General features: G+C 44.2%; 1 protein-coding gene across 23 annotated transcripts in view; it reads right to left on the bottom strand.

Moving 5' to 3' along the window:
* Positions 1-14,944, bottom strand: part of RIMBP2 (RIMS binding protein 2) — a 602,457-nt gene that overhangs the window by 192,523 nt on the left and 394,990 nt on the right. For all 23 annotated transcript variants that reach the window (XR_012849985.1, XR_012849987.1, XR_012849994.1 and 20 more), the window contains 2 exons: positions 7,765-7,916; positions 7,580-7,656 (listed from right to left, as the gene is read on the bottom strand). Coding sequence is in view for 19 of the 23 variants with exons in the window: in XM_075833186.1 (XP_075689301.1) it covers positions 7,580-7,656; positions 7,765-7,916 (229 nt within the window). In the remaining 4 variants the exon portion in view is untranslated. The remainder of the gene's footprint in view (positions 1-7,579; positions 7,657-7,764; positions 7,917-14,944) is intronic.

Raw genomic sequence — 14,944 nt, 5'->3', positions numbered from 1 at the left:
CGAAACTTGACTAGGGCTCCTACAAGATGTGCAAAAATACAAGTATCATTGGGAAGGCATACCCCAAAAATTGTGAAAATCCACATTTAATTTGATACAAAAGGGTTAAAAGCATCTAAAACAAGACACAAAAACCAGGTCTATGCAATATATTACAGGACCCACTGTAGGAATGATCCATAATAAAGTTTGGCCAATACACACGGGTTAACTATGTATATATGTTGCATAAGCAGCTATAATAGTAATAGATAAACACATCTCAAGGTCCAGTAATATAAATACAATATTGTAAATGACAGAATTATAGAACTAGGTTTGTATCATTTGAAACACAAAGAAGTGCAAAAGATTGTATGATCGCCTAGGATAAACCTTTGCCAAAACAATGTGACATCAAGGGTGCCATACATGCACCCAGAAAAAAAGTGAACTGAGAGTGAATGCAAAATAATACAAATAAATATTTGCTATGAATGAGGAAACCGTATACATGGCCCAAAGGAGCTGCAGACTGGTATCTGCCCCACGTGTCTAGCTGCCTCCTAGTGCAGATGTATTTTAAAAAAGATATAAACCTAGTTCTATAATTCTGTCATTTACAATATTGTATTTACATTACTGGACTTTGAGATGTGTTTATCTATTACTATTATAGCTGCTCATGCAACGTATATACATATTTGACCCGTGTGTGTTGTCCACACCTTATTATTGGTAATTCCTGCAGTGGGTTCTGTAATATTTTGCAAGGACCTGTTTTTTGTATCCTGTTTTAGATGTTTTTAACCCTTTTATGTATAAAAAAACAAACCTGTTTTCATTATTTTTGGGTATGTGCTCTTTTATAATGTGCTTTCTACGTTTTCAATGATATGTTAACCTCTGAGCACCATACTATGTCAATTGTAAAGCCTTGCTGCTCAGAGGGCTAACATAAAAGAAGAGGTTATCTTTGCCTAGATTAGGGTTATGTTCACACACAAACTCAAAAACGTCTGAAAATACGGAGCTGTTTTCAAGGGAAAACAGCTTCTAATTTTCAGACGTTTTTTAAGCCACTCGCGATTTTAACTTCGTTTTCCGCTGCGTTTTTACGGCCGTTTTAGGAGCCGTTTTCAAAAGTCTATGAAAAACAGCTCCAAAAATGTCCCAAGAAGTGACATGCACTTCTTTTTCGCGGCCGCGTAAAAAAATGGCCCGTCGGAACAGAACGCCGTTTTTCCCATTGAAATGAATGGGCAAATGTTTGGAGGCGTTCTGCTTCTGATTTTTCAGGCGTTTACGGCCCAAAAAACGGCCGAAAATAGGCTGTGTGAACACACCCTAACCCCTTCCCGCATATGGGCGTTACTGTACGTCCTTTTAGCTGTGCCTTACTACAGATGGGTGTACAGTTATGTCCTGAGGATGAAGCAGGCACAGGAGCCGGCTATAATATACAGCCGACATCCAACAGTTATCTCCGATCTACACCGTTTAACCCCTTAAATGCCGCTGTCAATAGCGAGAGCGGCATTTAAGTGATTGACACAGAGGGAGGGGGATCCCTCTGTACCCCATCGCCCCCCCCCACGAGCAATCACGGGGTGCCGATAGTTGCTATAGCAAATAGGAAGCCTGTCAATGGCCTCCTGGTTGCAAGTACCCCAAAATGGTACCAATAAAAACTACAGTTTGTCATGCAAAAATCAAGCCCTTACTCTGCTCTGTCGATAAAAAAGAATAAAGTTATGGTGACAATAAAACATTATTTTATTTAGAAAAAAGTGTTTTTATTGTGTAAAAATAGTAAAACATTTAAAAACAATATAAATTTGGTATTGCCATAATCGTATCGAACCGCAGAATAAAGTAAACATCTTGTTTATACTGCACGGTGAACACCGTAAAAATATATAAAAAACAGTGAGGGAATTTCTGGTTTTTGGTCTTCTCATCTCCCAAAAACTTGAATAAAAACTGATCAAAAAATTACATGTACCCCAAAATGATGCTAATAAAAATACAGCTTGTCCCATGAAAATCAAGCACTCACACAGCTCGTCAACGGAAAAATAAAAAGTTATGACTCTCGGAACACAATGATGCAAAACGACGGCCCAGACTAATTTATATGTGCAGCAGTTCTTAAAACCCCACGTCATCATTTGCTAGACCCTGTAAATGAAGTGGAAACTATGACATTTTGGCTTCTTGTGCTACATATGGGGCTAGTGAAGTCACAGATTAGGCAATACTGGAGTGTGGATATTTTGTACAATACCACGGACCCTTTATAAGTGCGACTCCTGCCCCCAAAAAACTGGCGTGTGCATAAAAGGATTGGTTCAAAGCGCACGGCACTATTCATGGATAATTAATTTGATTATTTATATACCCCATTGTTATACGCTGATATACTCCACTAAGCTTACATATGCTCCCACATTATAAATTGAAACACTAGGAAAACCGTAAACAAAACCACTACCAAGCTAAATCTGCTCTCCAAATGGCGGTCCTTCTAAACAGCAGTTCATGACCACATATGGGGCATTACTGTACTCCGGAGGACCCACTTAACAATTTATCGGCAATGCAAATGCAAACCAATTTTGTAAAATCTTCACTGCAAAAACAAAATTGTGCTCTTTCTATTTAGGCCTTATTCACTCGAACGTGTGCATGTTGCGCGCGCAAAAAACTCAGCGTTTTGTGCGCATTGCAGTTCCATGTGTCATTAGTGAATGGTGCGTGGCTGCATGATTTTAATGCATATGCCATCCTTATGACACGCGGTTTTGATGTTTAGAAAAAGAAATGAAGGAAGTGCTTTTTTTCTCCTTCATTTCTTTATCTACTGTTACGCAAATCGCGCGCGACACACGGAAGTAATTCCGTGTGCTGCGCGTGATTTTAATGCCCCCATTGACTTCAATGGGTGCGTGATGCGCGAAAAACGGGCAAGTATAGGACATGTCGTGAGTTTTACGCTGCGGACACATGCTGCGTGAAAATCACGGAATGTCTGAACGGCCCCATTGTCTAACATAGGTCCGTGCGTTAAACACGTTCGTGTGAATAAGGCCTTAGAGCCTTGCCGTGTGTCCAAACAGCAGTTTACATCCACATATGGGGTATTTCCTTACTCAGGAGAAATTGTGTAATACATTTTGGGGTGTCTTCTCTCCTGAATTCCTTGTGGGAATTAAACATTTTGAGCTAAACCTACATATTATTGGAAGAAAAGTTTAGTTTTGCATTTTCACGGCCTAATTCTAATAAAATCTATGAAACACCTGAGGGGTCAAAATGCTCATTACACCCCTAATTTAATTCTTTGAGGGGTATAGTCTCCAAAATGGGATCACATCTGGGGAATTTCTACTGTACTGGTATTTCAGGGACTCTGCAAATGCGACATTCAGCAAAATCTTCACTGCAAATGGCGCTCGCTCCTTTCTGAGGCCGGCCTTGTGCCCAAACAGCAGTTTGTGACTACGTATGGGTAATTGCTGTACTCAGAAGAAAATGCTCTACAAACGTTTGGGGTGCTTTTTCTCCTATAGTTCTTGTGAAATTGAAAATTTTGAGCTAAAACTACATATTATTGTCAAAAAAAAATTATTTTCCATTTTTGCAGTCCAATCCTAACAAGTTTGCTGAAACACCTGTGGGGTCAAAATGCTCACTACACCCCAGATTAATTCCTTAAGGATTGTAAGTACCTAAATGGGGTCACTTTTTGGAGGTTTCCACTGTACTGGTACCTCAGGGCATACCTCCCAACATTCAAGTATTGCAAAGAGGGACAACCGATACGGCAATTTTTTTCCTTTTAAACCACGCCTTTAATCCCGCCCAATCCCCACCCATACACACCCGGTTCAGCCCACACAGTATCATGCACGCGTAGTACCTCCGACACAGTATAATGCCAAATAGCTGCCCCCACACAGTATAATGCCCTCTAGCTGCCACCATACAGTATAATGCCCCCATAGATACCACCATACAGTATAATGCCCTCATAGATGTACCGACACAGCAGAAAACCATCACAGATGCCCCCATACAGTATAATAGCCATATAGATGCCCCCATGCAGTATAATGCCCATACAGATGCTCCCATACAATATAATGCCCACACAGATGACCCCATGCAGCATAATGCCCCATAGCTGCCCCCATACAGTATAATGCCCCTATAGATGCCCCCATACAGTATAATGCCCCTAAAGATGCCCCATACAGTATAATGACCACACAGATGCCCCCATACAGTATAATGCCCACATAGCTGTCCCATACGGTATAATGCCCCCATAGCTGCTATTATACAGTATAATGCCTCATATCTGCCCCCTAAAGTATAATGCCCCCACAGCTGCCCCATACAGTATAATGGCCTATAGATCCCCCCATACAGTATAATGCCCCCACAGCTGCTTTATACAGTATAATGCCCCTATAGATTCCCCATACAGCATATTGCCCCATAGCTGCCCCCATACAGTATATTGCCCCTTTAGCTGCTCCATACTGTATAATGATGCCTTAGCTGCCCCCATACAGTATAATGTCCCCTTAGCTGCCCCTAGTGCCAGTACACACAAAAAAAGTGCCAGTGCCCACGTAGATTGTGCCACAGTGATCAAGTAGGTAGTGCCCCACACAGTGTCCCCTGTAGATAGTGTTACCCCCATGTAGATAGCGCTACCTCTCCCCCTGTAGCCATTGGGACTCCCTCTAGGGGCGGTATCCCCAGCCAGAGCATCGGCCACTCCGTGGATTCAGCTCCAGGAGAAGACCCTGACATCATTGTCCATATATGGACAGTGACGTCAGTGGCTCCTCCTGGTGTGGAATCTCTGGCCAGAGCATTGCCGATGCTCTGGCCTGGGGATTCTGCTCCTAGAGGGAATCCCTGACATCACTGTCCAAAACTGAAGTGGTGCCTAAAACAATATGTTTTGCAAATTTTGTTGAATATTTGAAAAAAATGATGCCTATAGAAAGAAGACATATAGTAAACCTTATTTATTTACTAATTTGCGTGGTACCATTTTTCAAAATTTTCTTTACATTTTTGATTTTTGTTATAAATAAAGAGTAAACATATCGACCAAAATTTACCACTAACATAAAGAACAATGTGTTACAAAAAAAACAAAACAATCTCAGAATCACTTGGATAAGAAAACAATTCCAGAGTTATTACTACATAAAATTACACGTTAGATTTGAAAAATGGGGCGAGTCCTGAGGGATAAAATGTGCTTCATCCTGAAATTGTTAAGGACTTGTCTCAGTTTACATGCTTTGCAGACAAAACCAGAAACAAAGCACACAGGTAAATTATTGGTGGTCAGGGGCTCAGCAGGAAAGCATAGCACTAAGGGTGGATTCACACGAACGTGTATTGCGTCCGTGCGTGCCGGGGCAGTACAGACAGTCCGTGCTTTTTGCGCAGCGTTTGTCCGCTGCGCAAAAAGCGCGACATGGTCAATATCTCCGCGTATTTTGCGCATCACGCACCCATTGAAATCAATGGGTTTGTGAAAACCACGCAGGTCACATGGAAGCACTTCCGTGCGAACTGCCTGTTTCGCGCACCAGCTGTCAAAAGGATGAATGTAAACAGAAAAGCACCACGTGTTTTTCTGTTTACAAACATCCAAATGGCGTGTCATAATGATGGCGGCTGCGCGAAAAGCACGCAGCCGCGCATCATATGATGCTGCCTCACGGAGCAGGCAAGTGGCTTTTGCGCAGGCAAAACGCTGCGTGTTTTGCGTGCGCAAAAACGCCACACACGTCTGAATCAGCCCTAAGGGTAAGGCCACACGGAGCGGCCCTGACACGTTCGCAACGCGGCCAACAACCGCGCTGCAACTATGTAGGCGCGGCTGTCAAATACCTTGTGAGGGTATGTTCACACGATAGCAGGCATTTACGGCTGAAATTACAGACTGTTTTCAGAAAAAACAGCTGCCTCGTTTCAGCCGTAAATGCTCCTCCTCGTAATATACGAGGCGTCTGTGACGCTCGTATATCTTGAGCTGTGCTTCATTGAGTTCAATGAAGAACGGCTCAAATTACGTGGCAAAGAAGTGTCCTGCACTTCTTTGCTGAGGCAGTCAATTTATGCGTCGTCGTTTGACAGCTGTCAAACGACGACGCGTAAATTACAGGTCGTCTGCACAGTACGTCTGCAAACCCATTCAAATGAATGGGCAGATGTTTGCCGACGTATTGTAGCCCTATTTTCAGGCGTAAATCGAGGCATAATACGCCTCGTTTACGCCTGAAAATAGGTCGTGTGAACCCAGCCTAAAAGGGTATTCAGGTTACATGCTCATGCACACTGCCACTCTTCATTCTCTGTGGGAGCGCCGGAGATAGCCGAGTGCAGTGTTTGGCTATTTCCGGCGCTGCCATAGAGAATGAAGGAGGTAACTTGTTGTAACTTGCAAAATCATGCGGCCATAAAGGGTGTATTAATTCATGTGGCTGCATGATTTTGCAGATAAATAGTCGGTTTACCCGCATTAACATGCGGCCACTAACAGGCTATTTGACAGCCGCACCGAACACGGTGCCGGCGCGGTTGTTGGCCACGTTGCGACCGTGTCAGGGCCGTTCCGTGTGGCCTTCCCCTCTACCTCCATAACAGACAAAAATTTTCTGACATTTTAAACCAAATTAGAAACGCTTCTAAAAACGCTAGCGTTATTAAAATGTAACATGCGTTTTTTTGAGACATTTTTAGTGCTGCCTTTGTTGACGTTTTTCATTTGATGTCCTCTTGTACATGTTTTTTTTTCTGCCGTTTTCGAAGTCCTATAGAGAAGCCTATGAAAAATACGCCTGAAAAAAACCAAAAACCCATACCCACAGAATTCTGAGTCTTGAAAAAAATGCCACCAACCACAAGATTGCCTCAAAAATGGCACAAACCAAAACGCAGTTGTGTGTAGTGCATGTTAGACTTTAATGTAACATCTGGCTGCACTAAAAAACGCATTTAAAAATTCCATTAAAAATGCCACGAAAAAAGCACAAAAACACAGCAATGCGCTATGTGTGAATCCAGCCTAAAGGCTGACATGTTAGACATTAAACACATTGGTTTTCGGGAGTTCATACAACACACAGCAGCACTAAGCTGTATTACACCTGTATTAGCACCTGTCCATCATCACACCGGAGTGCTGAAGACTTGCCCCCCCCTCCCGAAGATTTCTGAATGGAATTTTGCAGAAGCATTGGGAGAGATAAAGACACATATCTTCCCAACCAATAAAATTACAGAGGTGCTGTATACCTGGCATTTATTTTTACAAAGATGTGCGCAGAGATTCTCTTTAAATGTATTTTAAATTGTGTTGTAGCCGGGTTCATATTGATAATAGAAATATAAATTTGGGCTGGTCATTTTTTGAGATGACGTTGTGAAAAAAATAATATATAAAGGGTGTATTCACATGGTACGGTTTTGCCGAGCGGCAAAAACCGCATAAAACTGTATAAATACACCTAAAATATTAGTTGGGTATATAGTTCCAGGCTGGAACAAAGGAATAGGTCATTACCTATAGCGTGCAATACAAAGGTGGACTTTCCCAGAGTATCTTTGCTTTGAGGTATTCCTATTCTGTTCATTATCCATCTGAAAAATAGCACATACAAACACATACATATTATTGTAACGTCCATTAAATAGATGATAAAATAAAAAACTGCTAATTAATATCTTTGACCAATGGAGCGAACTTACGTCAGATTCAAACCTGTGCCTTGAGCTGCCAGATCGGGGTCTTGAGAGAAAAGTGGGTTTAACAGACAGCTGCTCTGGCTTGTCCCCTGTTATTTGAAGTGGGCGGATAAACTCAGAAATTAAGGACCTGCTACCAGTGGGACTTTCATGACCTGTGTAAAAAAAATCCAGATTGATTTAGTACCAAAGGAAATGTTATATTCTGTTTCCAACAAATCAGTTATCATGCATTATGATGATAAAAGTGCTCTGCACTGTGGACAGGGTCTTTAAATATAAACTGCATTTTAGTGAGCACATTATTAGAAGTGTATTGTTTGTATTAAAGTAAGGTTGAGATGAAATAACCGCACATTATATGTTATTGCTATAAAAAAAAACTTATCTTCACTTTATAGGATAATGTATAGTCACCTTAAAAAGATAAAAGTAATAAAGTAGAAGGCTATCATTTCCTAAAAAGACTTCAACAAACATTAACTCTTGGTAACCATCTTTGATTGTCCTAATGCGAGGACTCGTATTGGGTGCTATTGCACTAAACAAGTTGTACCTATTCTAGTAAATACTCATAATTAGGCCTCATTTACACGAGCGTGTGTTTTGCGCACGCAAAAAAAACGCAACGTTTTGCGTGCGCAAAAGGCACTTGACAGCTCCGTGTGTCATCAGTGTATGATGCGCGGCTGCGTGATTTTCACGCAGCCGCCATCATAGAGATGAGGCTAGTCGAAGTCAGTCACTGTCCAGGGTGCTGAAAGAGTTAACTGATCGGCAGTAACTCTTTCAGCACCCTCGACAGTGAATTCCGATCACCATATCGAGTAACCTGTTTAAAAAAAAAAAGAGGTTCGTACTTACCGAGAACTTCCCGGCCGTTGCCTTGGTGACGCGCCTCTCTTGAGATCTGGCCCCACCTCCCTGGATGACACGGCAGTCCATGTGACCGCTGCAGCCTGTGCTTGGCTTGTGATTGGCTGCAGCTGTCACTTGGACTGAATTGTCATCCCGGGAGGTCAGACTGGAGGAAGAAGCCGGGAGTTATCGGTAAGTCAGAACTTTTTTTTTTTACACGTTCACGTATATTGGGATCGGAAGTCACTGTCCAGGGTGCTGAACCAGTTTAACTCTTTCAGCACCCTGGACAGTGACTGTCTCCTGCCGGGTTCGGTCAAAACGAGTTCGGCCGAACCCGGTGAAGTTCGGTTTGCTCATCTCTAAGACACTCCGTTCGGATGTTTGTAAACAGAAAAGCACGTGGTGCTTTTCTGTTTACATTCAGTTTGACAGCTCTTGCGCGAATCACGCAGTTCGCACTGAAGTGCTTCCGTGCGACCTTCGTGGTTTTCACGCACCCATTGACTTCAATGGGTGCGTGATGAGCGAAAAACGCACGATTATAGAACATGTCGTGAGTTTTACGCAACGCACTCGCGCTGCGCAAAATTCATGCATTGTCTGCACTGCCCCATAGAGTAATATAGGTGCGTACGAAACGCGTGAAAAGCACGCGCGTCGCACGCGCGTATATTACGCTCGTGTAAATGAGGCCTTAGGGTATGTTCACACGCACTATTTACGGATGTAATTCAGGCGTTTTTTGCTCGAATTACGGCCGAAAATACTGCTTGAAAGCATCGGCAAACATCTGCCCATTCATTTGAATTGGTTTTACGATGTTCTGTGCAGACGGTCATTTTTTTTATGCGCCGCTGTCATAAGACGGCGCGTAAAAAAGACGCCCGCGTCAAAGAAGTGCATGTCACTTCTTGGGACGTAATTGGAGCCGTTTTCCATTGACTCCATAGAAAAACAGCTCCAATTACGTCCATAATGGACGCTGCGAAAAACGCCTGCACATGCCATTACGTCGGAAATTCAAGAGCTGTTTCTTGCCTGAAAACAGCTCTGTAATTTCAGCCGTAACAGGCGTGCACGTGTGAACATACCCTTACACATATTTTGGTGTCCTGCTACCATGACCACCACCAGACACACGTATTCTGGTGTCCTGCTTCCATTACCACCATCAGACACACGTATCCTGGTGTCCTGCTACCATAATCACCATCAGACAGATTTATTCTGGTGTCCTGCTACCATGACCACCACCAGACACACGTATTCTGGTGTCCTGCTTCCATTACCACCATCAGACACACGTATCCTGGTGTCCTGCTACCATAATCACCATCAGACAGATTTATTCTGGTGTCCTGCTACCATGACCACCACCAGACACACGTGTTCTGGTGTCCTGCTTCCATTACCACCATCAGACACACGTATCCTGGTGTCCTGCCACCATGACCACCATCAGACACACATATTCTGGTGTCCTGCTACCATGACCACCATAAACTGGACTCTCCATCAATATCAAGAAAGAATTAGCCCCAGTGCAGGTTTCCATGAAGGAACAGTTGAGCTTTAAATAATCTCAGAGAAAATCGGTTCTGGGATCCATTAATTCTCTATGTTTGTGGGGTTCCAGCTGCTAAACCTTCACTAATGTGACTCCAGGTATAAACATATAAAACAAGTAAAATCTGGAAAAATAGACATTAAAAATCTTAGTGCTTCATAATCATCTACACATATTAACATGCAGTTTCAAAGCTGTTATAAACTTTAAACAGTATCACACTGACAAGTATTTTGATACCTGTCCTGGCCCATGAAAGGATTTCACCCTTACCAAGTGTTCTCCCTAAGGCCCTGTTCCCACTGAGTTTTTTGACCTGCCTGCGATTTTTTTTTGCCACGTTTTTCGCCCGCGGCCATGAAGCTAATGCAAGGACCGCAGGCAGAAAACGCAACAAAAAAACGCTTGTAAACGAGCGCCGCATGTTTTTTCTGCCTCCCATTAAATTCAATGTGAGGTCAGAGTCAGAAACCGCGGCAAGAAAGGACACTTTAAAAGCTTCCCGAGGAAAAAAAAACCCTCTACCTACCACTGAAATCAATGGTGGGTGATTTCGGCCACTTTTTGTCGCGGATTCCGACGCGGTTTTCGTGTCAAAATCAGCGCCAAAAAACTCTGTCTAAACAGGGCCTGAGGCCTTATTCAGACAAACATATAATACGTCGATGCAACGTGCGTCATTTTCACGCGCGTCGCACTGAGCTATGTTAGTCAATGGGGCCGTTCAGACAGTCCGTGATTTTCACGCAGCGTGTCCGCTGCGTAAAACTCACGACATGTCCTATATTTGTGCGTTTTTTGCGCATCACGCACCCATTGAAGTCAATGGGTGCGTAAAAATCAAGCGCAGCACACGGAAGCACTTCCGTGTGACGCGCGTGATTCGCGCAACAGCAGTAAAAACTATGAATGAAAACAGAAAAGCACCACGTGCTTTTCTGTTTACAAGCATAAAAACAGAGTGCCATAATGATGGCGGCTGTGCGAAAATCACGCAGCCACGCATCATATGGTGATGACACACGAAGCTTTTATGGAGCTTTTGCGCGCGCAAAACGCACACGCTCGTGTGAATCCGGCCTGTCTTCCCTTGAAATAACCAAGGTATACTGGGTATGTGCCCTTGCATTAAAGCCTGACATCCAACGGATGTGCTTAGAGGCCAGTGACACGGTAGAAATACTGCATTTGATATCGCTCACCTTGTAGATACTACCTCTTGGGAAGCTAAAAATGTTTAACTAAAATGACTGTAAGGGTATTTTACGCCTTGAATTATGCCTGAAAAGACGGCTCCAATACGTCTGCAAACATCTGCTCATTGCTTGCAATGGGTTTTACGATGTTCGGTTCAGACGAGGTGTAATTTTATGCGTCGCTGTCAAAAGACGGCGCGTAAAAATACGCCTGCATCAAAGAAGTGCAGGACACTTCTTGGGACGTTATTGCAGCAGTTTTTCTTTGACTCCAATGAAGAACAGTTCCAATTACGTCCGTAAAAGACGCCGCAAAAAACGCGAGTATTTGCAAAAACCTCTGAAATTCAGGAGCTGTTTTCGCCTGAAAACAGCTCTGTAATTCCAGTCGTATTTTGCGTTTGCGTGTGAACATACCCGAATAAGGACTGGCCGCGTCTGCTACATCATCAATAAATCACTTGTCCATCACACTCTGTGACCACAATAAAGATGAAGGGAACATAACTGTCAGCTGTAGTCATATATATTTTAGAAAGTTTGTTTGTTTGAAGCCCGATTTTTCATTGGTTTAAAATGGATCACGTCTTTGAGGCCACCATACTAACAGGATGTGCCAAGGGGGAAGCTGTCTTTATTCCTCGCTTTCCCCTCGCTCCAAATGATGTTCCTTTCGAGTTCAAGCGGCAACAGTTCCCAGTACGCCTATCCTACACAATGACAATTAACGAGGCTCAAGGTCAATCCCTGAAAGTGGCAGGAATACACCTTCAAAGTCCCTGTTTTTCCCATGGGCAACTATATGTTGCTTGCTCCAGAGTCGGCACTGGAAAGAATCTCTACATCTTGGCACCAGATCAAAAGACAAAAAGCATTGTTTACAAGAAAACGTTGGAATAGAAACATGCAGTCCTAAATCAACACTATATAAATCTGTAATGAATATATTGCTTAATTTCAATTTGTTTATGCTTCCAATAACATTATTTACACTCTCTAGTAGAGATGAGCGAACCGGGACAACCGAACCTGGTTTCGGTCAGAACATCGTGAAAAGTTTGGTTCGCAGCGAATCCGAACTTCACCGGGTTCGGCCGAACACGTTTTGACCGAACCCAGCTTATGAGTCACTGATTTTCCGGTACGCGACATCAGGAGATAGTCACTGTCCAGGGTGCTGAAAGAGTTAAGCGATCGGCAGTAACTGTTTCAGCACCCTGGACAGTGACTTCCGATCACAAGATACATCAACGTGTAAAAAAAAATAGAAGTTCCTACTTACCGATAACTCCGTGCTTCTTCCACCAGTCCGACCTCCCGGGATGACGATTCAGTCCAAGTGACCGCTGCAGCCAATCACAGGCCGATCACAGGCTGCAGCGGTCACATGGACTGCCGCGTCATCCAGGGAGGTCGGGCTGGATGCCGAAAGAGGGACGCGTCACCAAGGCAACGGTGACGCGTCCCTCTCTTGACATCCAGCCCGACAACCCTCGATGACGCGACAGTCCATGTGACCGCTGCAGCATGTGATTGGCCTGTGATTGGCTGCAGCGGTCACATTGGCTGAAACGTCATCCAGGGATGTCGGGCCGGATGTCGAGAGGGACGCGTCACCAAGGCAACAGTCGGGAGGCTGGACTGGAGGAAGAAGCAGGAAGTTCTCGGTAAGTACGAACGTCTTTTTCTTTTTTTTTTTACAGTTTGCTCTATATTGTGATCGTAATTCACTGTCCAGGGTGCTGAAAGAGTTACTGCCGATCAGTTTTTTGTGCCACTCACGATTTTCGCTGCGTTTTTCACGGTCGTTTTTGGAGCTTTTTTAAATAGAGTCTATGGAAAACTGCTCCAAAAACGTCCCAAGAAGTGTCCTGCACTTCTTTTTCACGGCCGTTTTATTACGCGTAAAAAAACACCGCGAAAAACGCTCCGCCGGAACAGAACGCGATTTTCCCATTGAAATCAATGGGCAGATGTTTGGAGGCGTTCTGCTTCCGATTTTTCGGCCGTTTTTCGGCCGTTTACGGCCCAAAAAATGGCCAAAAATAGGCCGTGTGAGCATACCCTAAGGGCAGATACAGACGGACGTTGCGTTTTTGCGCGCGCAAACAACGCAGCGTTTTGCGCTCGCAAAAACCATTTGACAGCTGCGTGTGTCATCCGTGTATGATGCGCGGCTGCGTGATTTTCGCGCAGCCGCCATCATAGAGATGAGGCTAGTCGATGCCCGTCACTGTCCAAGGTGCTGAAAGAGCTAACTGATCGGCAGTAACTCTTTCAGCACCCTCGACAGTGAATACCGAACACAATATACAGCAACCTGTTAAAAAAAAAGAAAGTTCGTACTTACCGAGAACTTCCCGGCCGTTGCCTTGGTGACGCGTCCTTGGTGACGCGCCTCTCTTGACATCGGGCCCCACCTCCCTGGATGACGCGGCAGTCCATGTGACCGCTGCAGCCTGTGCTTGGCCTGTGATTGGCTGGAGCTGTCACTTGGACTGAATTGTCATCCCGGGAGGTCAGACTGGAGGAAGAAGCCGGGAGTTATCGGTAAGTCAGAACTTGGGATCGGTAGTCACTGTCCATGGTGCTGAAACAGTTTAACTCTTTCAGAACCCTGGACAGTGACTATCTCCGGACGTCGCGTACCGGAAATTTTTTTGCCGGGTTCGGCCAAAACGAGTTCGGCCGAACCCGGTGAAGTTCGGTTCGATTGTCCGGGTTCGCTCATCTCAAAGACACTCCATCTGGATGTTTGGAAACAGAAAAGCACGTGGTGCTTTTCTGGTTACATTCATCCTTTTGACAGCTGGTGCGCTGTTTCAGTCGGTTCGCACGGAAGTGCTTCCGTGCGACCTGCGTGGTTTTCACTGGGTGCGTGATGCGCGAAATACACGGAGATATTGAACCTGTCGCGCTTTTTGCGCAGCTGACAAACGCTGCGCAAAAAGCACGGACTGTCTGTACTGACCCAGAGACTTGTATTGGTCTGTGCGTGGCGCGTGAAAACCACGCGGCCCGCACAGACCGAATACACGCTCGTGTGAATCCCCCCTAAGGCTTACCTAAGCAATGTGGCTGACTAAGTTCATCCCTTCATAGAAGCTGTTTACTCTATGGCAGAAGGACACTTAAATGACAACTGCGAGAAACTATCCTGTCCGCATAGGCCAATATTCCTACAGAAAGATTTGAAGGCCAAAGGAGATTCAACGCGCTACTACATGGATGTCTAATCAAGTGGCCATTTAGTGTATATACATCTTCATATTCAAGATACGGTTTTCTACCAAGTCTACAGCAGAAGCACTGGGAAGAAATGGTTAACAATTGTACATTAGTATATATAAGTACAAGTAAAACAAGGCTATAAGGTCCTTCCGATAATTAGAGGACTATCATAGGACAATTAGGTAAATCTGTCTCTGAGTCTCAGGCAAACAGTGCAGCTTAAGGCCTCGTTTACACGAGCGTGATATACGTGCGTGCGACGCGCGTGCTTTTCACGCGTGTCGTACGCACCTATATTAGTCTATGGGGCCGTGCAGACAGCCCGTGA

The sequence above is a fragment of the Rhinoderma darwinii genome, chromosome 1, assembly GCF_050947455.1.
Source record: "Rhinoderma darwinii isolate aRhiDar2 chromosome 1, aRhiDar2.hap1, whole genome shotgun sequence".
NCBI lineage: Eukaryota > Metazoa > Chordata > Amphibia > Anura > Rhinodermatidae > Rhinoderma > Rhinoderma darwinii.
Note: the sequence above shows the minus strand (reverse complement) of the source record. Positions and strands in the feature narration are given on the sequence as shown.